Below are 12080 nucleotides of genomic sequence, written 5' to 3'. Positions count from 1 at the left end.
AAGCTGGTTCCATCCTTGGAGGTTCTGGAGAGTGTGTTTAAAGCAAAACCCCCCCCAAAAACAAGAAAACCCCAAAACAAAACAATGCCAGTCTATTTCGCACTTGAACTCTAGCCTGAGTCTTCGTCTGTGTTTGTCTTATTATTCAATCATCATATTAAAGTTTACTTTCATTTCTAGGCTTCTCCTAAGCAGACAACTAGGAGCATGATGTTAAGACAGAAATAAATACATGGAATGAGATAATAATCTTTCTAAACACTTGTTTGTCTTTTAAGATTGCCAATTTCATCCTTAGTATCTTTTGTGAATTGGGACAGACTCATTTTATATAAGTGTGATATACAATTCAAATTCAAAATAAAATATAGCTGTTACGCAGAACTATAAATAAATAGAAATATATTGGCTCCTTAGCCAATATAACAATTTTAAAACCAATTATCTAGTTTGCACTTTTGAACAATTAAGTTGTGCTTTTTAAACAGTTTATTTGACGAAGGGTCTTTCAGACACTTTGAACAACAAAGACTATTAACATATTTAGCTTTTGTACACACCAACTGCATTTCTACAGCTGAAAAGCTTTGCAAGTACTGCAGCTACTTTAATGAACATTATGTTCAGAGATAAAGTCCAGACAAGCTTAGTTCAGCTCCAACTGGAGTGGACAGAAAGTGGTTCTTTTGGCTTGCCCAGTAGAACTACTGACTGTAGACAGCAAAGGTTCCAGCTTGAGTCTATGGTTTGGTAAAGGACAGACTGCACATGCAGCCACATGCATCACTTTGCTAAATGGTAAATTCCACTGCATTCTACTGGCAAACAACCTGTTACAATGCACTTATAAAGCATACCTGCTTATTAAGCAAATCCTTCACAGCCTCTTGTTTTCTTTGCATCTGTTCTTTCAATTTAGTTTGTTTCCATATAAGTAATTCTTCCTGCATTCTTTGTCTAGAAAGAAGAGCTTCTCTTTGCATGTCCAGTTGCTTTTGCAGTTGTTTCAAGTGGTCTTGCTGAGCTTGGATGCTTTCTGAAGAGGCTAGCACTCTCTCCCTTAAATTCAATATATTGGAATAATTTGACAACGAAACATCCTTATTTCTTGATGCCAAGGACTCCTGGATCACCCCAGGCTCAAGAGATAATGAAGTAAGATCCTGAAATGCCTGAGTGAAGGTTGGTTCAAAGGTTTTTATGCTGCTTTCTGCAGGTATTTGCTGGCACTCTGAAGAGTCAGATGATGCTGCCTGAGTTATGAGAGACTCCTCTGTTGGTGGCATACAAGGTACTAAGAGCAGAGGCTGTTTGGGGTCTTCTGTCTCTATTTGTCGGTTCGACACCTTCGGAGATCCTAGATTTTTTTCAAAATGCGAAGTTTGTGAAGACTCAGATGAATCTTCTGTGGGCAAAATGAACTGTGCCTCTGGTTGCAACATATCTGAAGAAGTACCTTGACAAGTCAGGATTGATACTGGCAGCCTCCGGGACTCAGAGAACTCTCTGACCTGATTACTGGAATTCAGCTGTTCCATTTGCTTGTGTGAAGGGGAATGCTGAAGCAACTGAAATGGTCTTTGCTTCAACTCTGAGGTAAGTGAACACTGTAACTGACTATTCAAGCCTGTACTCTGCATTAGCTCATTGTCTCTTTGCTCAAATGTTTTTTCTAACACACCACGTGCTCTGGAACACCTGATCAATGGCTGTGCAAGTTCCTGAGCCTGCGTTTCTTCAGTTGACTGACAGGCTGTTGGATGAACTCGCTGAAGTACTGCAGGTGCATGGGTTTTGAAAACTGATTCCGCAGTAGGTTTGAAAGCAACACATCTTGACTCTGATGCAACTGTAGAGCTTAAGGGTATAGTAGAAATTGAAGGATATCTTTGCTTCAACTTATTCTGGTACTCCTGTAAACGTTTTCTGGCTTCTTCAACTGACTGTTTGTGTAACCTAAAAGAGAATGACAACGTGTCTCTTGTGTGACATAAAGACCTTCTTAATTACTGGATCAACACTTAGCAAATAATTCTGAAATTATCTTCTCAATCTTGATTACATAAGGGAATGTACCTATTTTGTTGTAGAAGACGCTGTTGATAGTTACGAATCATCTGTACATGGTCATTCTCTCTAGGACTGGTAGTTTCTGATATAGCAGCAGTTTCAGTCTAAAAGGAAATAAATTATTTACATATGAAAATTCAAAACAATACACATATGAATACTGAAGAAAGATTAAGGCAGCATGCTCTTACTCTAAGCCAGCTGAAGCAAGTTTGCCCTGATTTCAGCCTGAGGAAGTAAAGACAGACTGCACTCTTCTGAACAATACTGATCGAAAGCTATGTCTTCCTATGACATATCTAGCAAATACTATGGAATATAATGGTGCTCAGAGTTGATCTGCAGTTTAAGTTTGAGAGGGCTTGGACTCTAGGGGTTCAATGGTTCAACTCAGTGCTGTTTTTATAAAATCAGTCCCCAGAAAGAGCACTGGAGAACAAGTTCTTGTGCAGATGCCTCCAGGTCATTTAATAGCAAGTAAGATCAGATCCTTTCTACATCACTGATGTCCCATCTTCCACATGGATAATCTATAAGGTATCGGTGCAGTCAAAAATGTCAATTTCCCCCGCTATACACTTCCTCTCACTTTTTCTTGAGGGAAATATGTCGTTCTGTCTGCATGGTCTTATACATTTTTTACCATGGGTCCAGGTGCTGTCCTGAAATCCTGCAAAAGTAAACCACTACCCAAAGCCCACTGCCAACAAACAAACCAGTGCTTCCACTTCAAAACAAACGTATTTCCAAGGTAGGAGATCCTGCCTTCTGGCATGGACGAAGTAAGGCTTAAATAAACCTTTATTTCACCAATGGGAATCACTTCCTTTACCCTGTGTTCCACCTCTGTCTGTTGGTTCATAACCAAATGAGTATTCACCTGTGCCAGATGGGATGGCTGATCTTTCTCCTCTTGCCCCCTTGCCTTAATTTCTTCCAAATGAGCCTGCACTCGGATCTTCAGATAGTCATCCTCTAAGCACATTCGCTTTTCTTCAATTTGTTTAAGCAAGGCCAGCTGCACCTGTTTTTGTTGCTCTATTTGTTCATTCTATCAAAGAGAAATACTACAGTGATTCTGCAAAACTAAATGACAGGATAATCAACTAAGTCCCAAATCACATACAGTGAAATTATCTGTACTACAAAGCAACCCCTATTTTGTTAGCGGCTTCTCATAATAACATGTAAAACTATATATGCCTTTTACTAGACAACAGATTCTTACCAGTCCCTTCACAGTTTAACTTTTGTGCTATATTACGTTCATCAACAACTGCTATCACAATAGCACAATGGAGAAAATCAAAATCTAATTCAATCAGGTAACATTTTCTGCAAAGAAATTGGAGGATGGAACAAATTCCCCATTGTAAGGCTGAATTCAGAATAAGTACAAGTGTTTTTTACAATCTATAGTGATTTTCAAAGATCTAAGACATTTTACTAATGTTAAATTAAGTCTCTCAGTACCTCTGAAGTACTTAATGGGTATATAACTTACAGTGCACTTCACAAACCTCTGAGTGTTTTTTTTTATTTTTAATATCTCTCTAGGAATTTATTATGAACCGAAGACTTAGTTTCCAGGCACAGAGATAATATAATACTATATTCTCTACTTTTTGTCCCAAGGGTATCCATTTGAAATTGCTGCCAGACACTGAACTGGCCAGAACACAGCAGCTAAGACATGATGTTCTGAGACACGCTAATCTTTACCGAGCGCTCATCATAGCCTCAAACAGAGGTGTCATGTGACAGATGGCCACTCCATCAGTGCACGTTACCGAGGTGCAACATGCTCATTTGAGTAAAGTCGAATGGGAGATGGGCCACCTTTTCAGTTGCCTGTTCCCATGTGTTCCTTGGATGCCTCCAACATGCATCAATGTAGATTTAGAGTTTGTTCAGTCTGAGCAGGGTCCTACTTAACTCACAGTGATACCAAGCCATTTTCACAGCTTGCTTGTGGCCTGAAGGGCTGATTTTGCAGACATTTCCTTGTGGCCCCGCCCCTTGCCACAGACTGGAGAATAAGCCCTGCCCCTCACTGCAGACAGTAAATCTCAAACACGAATAGCTGCAGGGATCACCACATTGTCCAAATATCACAGTAAGGATTGTGAGATTCTAAAACAGCGTATCATATAATATGCTGGGGTTTTAATGGGTTGATTTTGTGGGAAATTGTGGCCAATGGAGTATTTCCTGGTGATCCTGGATATCACTGGTTTCTGAAAACTGCGTATTAAGTATGTCCCTAAGTATGGCATACAACATGACTAGAACAACATAGCTATTGTTTTATTGTCTGCCTCACCACAAATGTTCAAAGTGTTGATCATGAAAAGGTGTAAGCACATAGAACAGAGAAGACAATTTTAGAAAAGCCAGACCTTTGGGAATAGGCAATACTGAAACTGAGCTATAAAATGTAGTAGATATGTGAATACATATCTTGGCAACTACATATCAGTTTCACTTTAATTCTATATTTATACATACATTCCAGACAAATACTGTGATTAGTCTAACAACTGCAATAACTAAGGCTGGCAGATGGGAAAATAAATCTAATTTCCAGACACAATTCTCAATGTTTGGTTAAACATACAAGTAGCCAAGGCAACAAGTAAAAACAGATAACATTTTTCAGGAAAATAATTTAAAAACTGACAGCATCTCTTTCAATCTTGCATTTCCTGGCTTGCTGGCTTTTATTTATACATCCACAAAGCTGAAGTTTCCTAATTTCTAATTTCCTTAGGTATGCTTTTCATTTTTAAAATTACAAATTAACATAAGATGTAGCACAGGACTGTCCAGCAGCTGGCAACATTTTGAAATGGCAGGCCAGAAGTCCTAGATGGCTCAGGGCTGACACTAAACCCCACGGGCCAGCACTGCCACTATTTTTTCCTGGTGCTGTTTCTAGCACTGCAGCCTAGCAGTGGCAGCATGGGAAAGCTCCCTGCCACCCAGCCACAGTGCAGCACAAGACAGGTGAAGCCCTCACTGCTTTAGCCCTAACTGCATGGGCTGGATCCAACTGCTCCATAGGCCAGAACTAGTTGCTGTAGATTCAGCTGCTGACACCTGTTAGAGACGCACTGAAATGGCAAAGAATTGTGCTAAAGTTCTTATTGCTTGGAGGCAGTAGATCTAGAATTAGATACAGCTACAAGAGAAGAGGATATTAAAAATCCAGACCCGTGGGAATTCCTTGACTCAAACTATAAATGCTTACTCACAGACTAACAGTACTATTGTACTGTTAATCCCAAACTCCCAAGACAAAGGGCACTTTTACACATGCTCTGATGCATTTTGATTAGAATACGTCAGAACAGATTCTATTAATTGTGCTGCAATGTCTTGCGTATTCAGTGCTCCGCATTTTAAAATGGTGGCGGGGGGCTTTAACTAAAGCATGTCAAACAAGCTTTAGTTGAAGTGACCCGCTACCATTTTGAAATGTGGGATGCTGAATAAACGAGACACTGCAGGGATTGTAAAATCAGAGTGGATCCCAAGAACCACTTTAATTAAAATACGTTCCCTTCCCCCCAGCTCCCTCCAGCACATGTACAGACACTCAAGAGCACTACTCTTCAGTGAGGATTTTGTCAACATCAAATTCCAAATTTAAGCCATCTCTCCTGTACCATTTTCAATACAGTTTCTAGAAACTACAAAAGTATTTTCCCCTTACTCTTCAATACCACAAGAAGAGCTGATGAAAATTAAAAAAAACCAAACAAACCAGAAAAACTACAAGAGATTATGGAAAAATATTAAACTTTAAAGGCAGTTTTTAAAGCTATATATACATAAAAAGGGAGGGATAGCCAAAGTTGTTTTACAAACCTAATTAGATCTGTTTGCATTTGAGCAAATGATGTAAAATGCACTTTAAGAAAAGGATATTGCTGAGGAAAAAAAACCGCACACATATACCTGTTTTTGTCTCTCTGCTTCCATTCTAATTTTGGCTGCTTGTTCTTGAGGATGGATTAGGACTGAATTTCCAGCTACAACACTCTGTTCTAGTATTTCCAGAGATTCTAAAATACATGTTACTTAGAGTTAGCATATTGTATTGTCAGGAAAATATTTATACTGGATTTAGAAACTGTACGACTACTAACCAGAGGACAAAACTTAGCAATGAATTTACTGTTTTTGCTTGTGATAGGCTTCCATAATTTACTACAAGGACAAAATCTTGGTAAGAGGTTTATCGTCCTCTCTCGTCCACAGTAGCTATAGGGAAGAAAGCAAAGGGCACTTTTCTGTTAGCCAGAGATCCGTCTTTGAATCTCACTCAAGATGTCTCATCTCTTACGTACTCTTAACTCAAAATTTCAAGAGTTGAGGAACTTCACCCTTGCTCCCCGTAACCATCCTCCCAGAAGCAGCAGATACAGAAGTGGCTTATTTTCATACACTTACCCTCCTGAAAGAGGCCTTATTCACACACTGTGCCCTTTCGCTCATTCCTAGCACTCAAACTGGGAGTAGGAAACGTCTCACTTTTCATAGGCCTGCAAATCCCTCCTTTTATTTCTGCTGTTGCTTGTAGCTTCCTGAGACAGTTCCCTAAAATCCTATAATCATTTTCACTGCTACCTCAGAAGAGATTTAATACGTTTCACTAGAGCTGCTAAGAAGAGATCAGCAAAAGGGACTCAAACTTCTGCAATTAGGAAAGGTGTAGAGGCAGCATTACCAGGTAATAAAAAAGGGGATTCTCCTCACCAACTCAAAAAAGGGAATAGTAAGCCTCTGTGCTTCTGCCATCTCAGTAACTCAGTGAAAATTTAACTATATGGTCAGATTCAATGTTGTTCACAATCTAGCAGTGACATTTAGTTTGATAATTGTCAAAGCTCCCACTAGTTTGTAACTATTTACTAGGAAAGGTTTCCTGCTTCCTTCTGGTAAGTATATTTCTCACCCTTAAAGGCAATAAGGGAAAAAAATAACTTCTCCAGCAGAGCCAGGCTCAACATTTTGGGGGAATAACTGTAAAACTTTAGCAAAGATCTTTAAAAGCACATGCACAATTAAAAAGTTCAAAGGTGAACAGCATGCTGGGCTGCATTACTAGAGAAGTCGCTTGCAAATAAAGGGAAATGATTCTCCTGCTCTATTTAGTCTCGCCTGGAGTACTTGTCCGGTTTTGTGCCCTGTACTTCAAGAGATGCAGTTAAAATTTAAAAAGTACAGCAGACAGCAACAAAAATGATTAGAGGCCTAGGAGACATGACTTATGAGAAAAGGTTGAAAGAACATAGAATTATTTAGTCTAGAGAAGAAAAGACAAGAGAATTTAATGACCGTCTTCAAATACCTGAAGGATGAATACAAAGAGGATGGAGATGGACTCTTCGCTGCAACTACAGGGACAGGACAAGAAGCAATGTCTCAAGTCACAGCAAGGGAAATTTAGGTTGGATATTAGGAAGAAATATGTTGTACTATGAAAGTGGTTAAGCATTGAAACAGGCTATCCAGAGAGGCTGTGAGATCTTTAACCTCAGAGGTACCTAAGAGTTAGTTAGATAAACACTTGACTGAGATGGTTTAGACAGAGACTATCTTGCCTTGAGTAGTGTAGACTGGACTAGATCAGTGATTTTCAATCTATGGTCTGCAGATCCCTGGGGGTCTATGAAAGATGACTATGGATCAATCATATGTATGTGAATATTGACACTTACAATTCAAAGGGGTCTGCACCTCCAGCCAAAACTTTTGAGAGGTCTGCAGATAAAAAAAAAGTTGAAAACCACTGAACTAGATGATCTCTGGAGGTCCCTGCCATCCACATTCTTCTATGATTTTACTTCACTATTTTGTTCTTAAGTTATTACAAAGCTGTTGATTCACTTGCCCAATAATTAAAGTGTTAAAGTCTATCACATACTCTAATGCACTGTCATACCAGAGACAAACAGGAGAAAAATAATAGTTTACAAACCAAACAGTAAATCCAAGCCATTTCACATTAAAAGATAATTTAGCAGAGCACTGTTAGTTACTGAATCAGGGAATCAAGGAGCAGAAACAGTCACATTTTTGGTACACACATAGGTCCAGCAAGCTCAGAAGTAAACATAATAGAAACATGGCTTCCAATTAATTTTTTCAAGAATGCCCTTTACAAGCTTGGAAACATACTAAAAGTGAGATTTTTCAAAGTATCTTATGCCCTTAAATGTCCAGGTCATTTCAACATTTTTTACCTCAAATCTTTATGCCTGGATGGAACAAAATGGGCAGAAGACCAAAAAAGCCTCTATCATGTTTGTTCTTCCCCATAAAATTTACAATCTAGTGCAGTAGCTCACTTTCTGGCTAGTACAAGAAACATGAATGGTCACATTACTGAAAAGCCATCCAGGTTTAATGTTGCATAGTCACAGTTCTGCCTATCAAGTTCTTTTTCCCTCCTAAACATTGCATTTTGATTTCACTATGAAGGACAAAACAGTATTTACCTTTGGCTTCAGAAACTGAATCTCCATGGGCTTTGTGACCAGGTTCCAAATCACATGAGAGTCTCTCTTCACTAGGAAGCGTACCTGACTCAATGGTTTGAATGTCACTTTGTACCTCTGCTTCACTTTTTGATGCCCACTGGTCTTTTTGGCTCCGAATCTTATCCAGCAATTTTTTTAAGAATAGTTTGGATTGTGGTTGGGGAACCTCTTCACACTCTGTAAGAAATGCACCAAAAATTGTTACAAAGACATAAGAGTAAGACAAAAAAGGATACACGATATAGTCAGTCAGCTACTTCTCACAACACAGTTACAGGCTGTAAACACAGATCATTCTAGTTAGATATAAATAGCAGAAAATTTGAAATTTTGCCTAACTGCTTCTGCAATTTGACTATAGCCAGGCGTGGGAAATTATTTTGAGCGCAGGGCCTCTTATCCAGTTTTGGCAGGCTGTCAAGGGCCGCATGGGTAGCCCAGCTCCTTGAGAGATGCCCCACCCCCTGGTTACCATCTTGGGACCAACATCCCAATACCTTGGGACCAATGTCCCAGGGCCAGCACCGGTGGGGACCAAAGTGGGGTGCAGGCTGGCAGGGGTCCATGGAGTTGGGCTGGGTTGCACCAGCAGGGAGCTGGCCCAGCTCCATAGAGCCCCTGCCAGCTGGGACCCCACGCTCCTGCCACACTACTTTGGGCCCCATTGGCACTGGCCCTGGGACACCGGTGCAGGCCATATGATTCCACTGGCTCCCCGCCCACTCACACCCAGTGCCCCCCAGCCCTGTGGTACAGGTGGGGGGCAGTGCTCAGCCCCGATGCCCTGCTCACCAGCAGGGAAGAAGCTGGTGCTGAGCGTGGGGAAAAGTGGCCCCTCACCTGCGCCACGGCTGGTACCCTGCGTTGCAGGCACTCGCAGCCCATGCTAGGGTGTCTGGAGCAGGCAAGACAGCTCCAGGCAGGCTGTGAGCAGCTGCAGTGCGGGGCACTGGCCATGGGGCAGGCGAGGGGCCACTTTTCCCCATGCTCAGCACCAGCTTGTAACCTGCCCCACTGCCAGGTTACAAGGTGATGCTGAGTGCACGGGGGGGGGGGGGGGAAGCAGCCCCTCCCCACCCCACCCCATGACCGGCACCCTGAGCTGCAGCTGCTTGCAGCCTGCATGGGGCTGCCTGTGCCTGCTCTGGACAGCTAAGCTTCCTGCAATGAGGCAGCCATGTGCTCCCAGCCCAGAAACCAGGCTGGGGCTTCCAGCTGCAGGGCGGGGCTGGGTGGGCCCCACTGTTGGAGCCCGCCGGGTTTCCCCTGGGTCCTACTGCCCTTGGCTCCTGTCATTTTTGACAGCCGCAGGCCGGATTTTGCATCCCCCTGGACTAAGCAGATATTGATCACTTGACTTTCTGACATGGAACGTGGACAGATTCCCAATCTAGATAGGTACTAATAGGTGCACTTTTCAAAACATGAATGATGTGTTAGATATGTATTAGACATCATGCAATTTTTCTAGTTATATTAACACAGTCGCATATAAAATTGGGCTCAGGTGTAGTTCTAGTTCTTAGTAGCAAGTACTATCTTCAAAAGAAGTCCAAAAGAAGCTGAATCTTTGCATCTGAATTTCATACTTGTTTGACTCCAGTTTCTGGAATGGAAAGCATCAAAAGCAACTAAGTGTATAAATACCATATACCTATTATTACTAAAACACCTAAAATGTCTTAAATTACACTTTTTTTTTTTTTTTAAACTATTCAAAGTAATGGTTCAAAGCAACTGCAACTCAGCTTCTTTGTAAATACAGAACAAATTCAGCAGTTCTCATTACTCACGTTAAAATGTATTAAAACAGCTGAAGATACCTCAATCTTCTGTATTTTATTTTTGTATTTCTTTTTACTCACAATTGCATTTTCTCAAAATTGGTATATGAACCTAAAACCTCTAGTCTCTCCTAATGTACATCCAAAGGTTTTTAAAAGTTAAGAGTTAAGCCTGAAAGTTTTACTTTCTGATTGACTGTGGTGCAAGACTTCCTCTTCTATCACCTCATCCAGTTTTGGCTGTCTCTCGCACACTATATCTGGTTCCAGGGAAATATCCAGTTCATCATCCTGAGATTGATCAGAAGTAGGCGGCAAAGGCTGTGGTTCAAGCTGAAGAATCATGTCTCCTTTCATTTCTAAATGAAAAGATGAAGCCATATGAAACCATTAAGTAATTCCATTTGTAACAAAAGCTCTCTCAAATTGCAAGATTAAGGTCATCATAAGATGCCCCTAAGAGATTCCAAATTAAATGGTCCTTTCAAACAGTTTAAACAAAAACTTTGTTTCAAAGGAAACTAAGAATATAATTTGATTCCTTAAGAACATATTTAATCCTGAATGTCTACAGTAGTTTAAGTACATGCTGACACCACATTACTTAACCTTCCAAAGGAATCACTTACTCCTGTCTCCACTATACATGTCTTCAAAGGCCATCTCCAGCTCTCTTTGCCAGTCATCTTTAATTTCCACACGTCTGTATGAAGGTACAAACAGCTGTGGTGGCATCTGTGCTACAATCCGTCTCCTGCATGCCCGATCCATATTCTGCATTTGTTCAAGTTCTTTTATAAGTCTTTCCCTGTCCTTCAAATAGAACCATGTTCAATTAACAGCTCAGCATTTACATTCAGGCAGAATGACTTTAGCTCCAATAAAATACATTCATTTGGCATCTGTAAGGTTTAATACTTACTTCATTTCAGGGATAAATAATACTTTGACTTAAATGTATGCACATATACACCTTCATAAAATAAATCAGTCTAGATATCCTCTAGGATACTGGATACCTTCTATTTAGTGGCTGAAAAGTCATTAATAGCACCATGGGATAACTGCAGTATTAGAAGCAATATCAGGCTATACACCAACATGCCAACTTCCCTAAGTATAGAAGAGCTCTAAATTTTCTGTTTTTATGAAACAAGCACATGGACCTTCTTTAGGTTACTCAGCGTACATGTTAAGGCTACCAGCCAAATATTTTTCGTAGTGCTTTCAGACCTTTTATAAATTGTTTTTTATTCTGTTTAGTGTGTGTGTGTATATTATATATATAAGCATTATCAGTCCAAGCTAGTCAACCTTTGTCAATAAGCTGGATTACTTGTTGGCTGTCTGAGAACATTTACAGCTAGCTCTCATGTTAGCTGAAAGACTGGGAATACTGTATATTCAAAAACAGGTTAATAAATGTTAAGACTTATATACAAAAAAAACCAATGATGATTAGAATGCCATTTCTTCAGCAATTCCATTTCAACTCATCCGCTACAATTTTTCTTAACATTCTTCAAATCACATAGAATTCGTTACAAGACATGTGCAAATAATCAGGACTTTTGCGTTAAACAGGAACTGGATTTCAAAACAAAGAAAAGGACAAAATATCATTTCAGCCTTAACAACCAAGAACCATAAACCTAACTTTTCTGAGAAACAATGAGTG

General features: G+C 40.2%; 1 protein-coding gene across 9 annotated transcripts in view; it reads right to left on the bottom strand.

The window, feature by feature from the left end:
• CEP295 (centrosomal protein 295) overlaps window positions 1-12080 on the bottom strand; it is a 72661-nt gene that overhangs the window by 37988 nt on the left and 22593 nt on the right. For all 9 annotated transcript variants that reach the window (XM_090030558.1, XM_090030557.1, XM_090030562.1 and 6 more), the window contains 7 exons: window positions 11032-11215; window positions 10588-10761; window positions 8577-8795; window positions 6031-6137; window positions 2951-3121; window positions 2077-2174; window positions 858-1956 (listed from right to left, as the gene is read on the bottom strand). In XM_090030558.1, coding sequence (XP_089886684.1) covers window positions 858-1956; window positions 2077-2174; window positions 2951-3121; window positions 6031-6137; window positions 8577-8795; window positions 10588-10761; window positions 11032-11215 — 2052 coding nt within the window. The remainder of the gene's footprint in view (window positions 1-857; window positions 1957-2076; window positions 2175-2950; window positions 3122-6030; window positions 6138-8576; window positions 8796-10587; window positions 10762-11031; window positions 11216-12080) is intronic.

The sequence above is a fragment of the Crocodylus siamensis genome, chromosome 1 (genome assembly GCF_052110815.1).
Source record: "Crocodylus siamensis isolate JL-2025a chromosome 1, ASM5211081v1, whole genome shotgun sequence".
NCBI lineage: Eukaryota > Metazoa > Chordata > Crocodylia > Crocodylidae > Crocodylus > Crocodylus siamensis.
The sequence above is the reverse complement of the archived record's forward strand: the minus strand, read 5'-3'. Positions and strand labels throughout refer to the sequence as shown.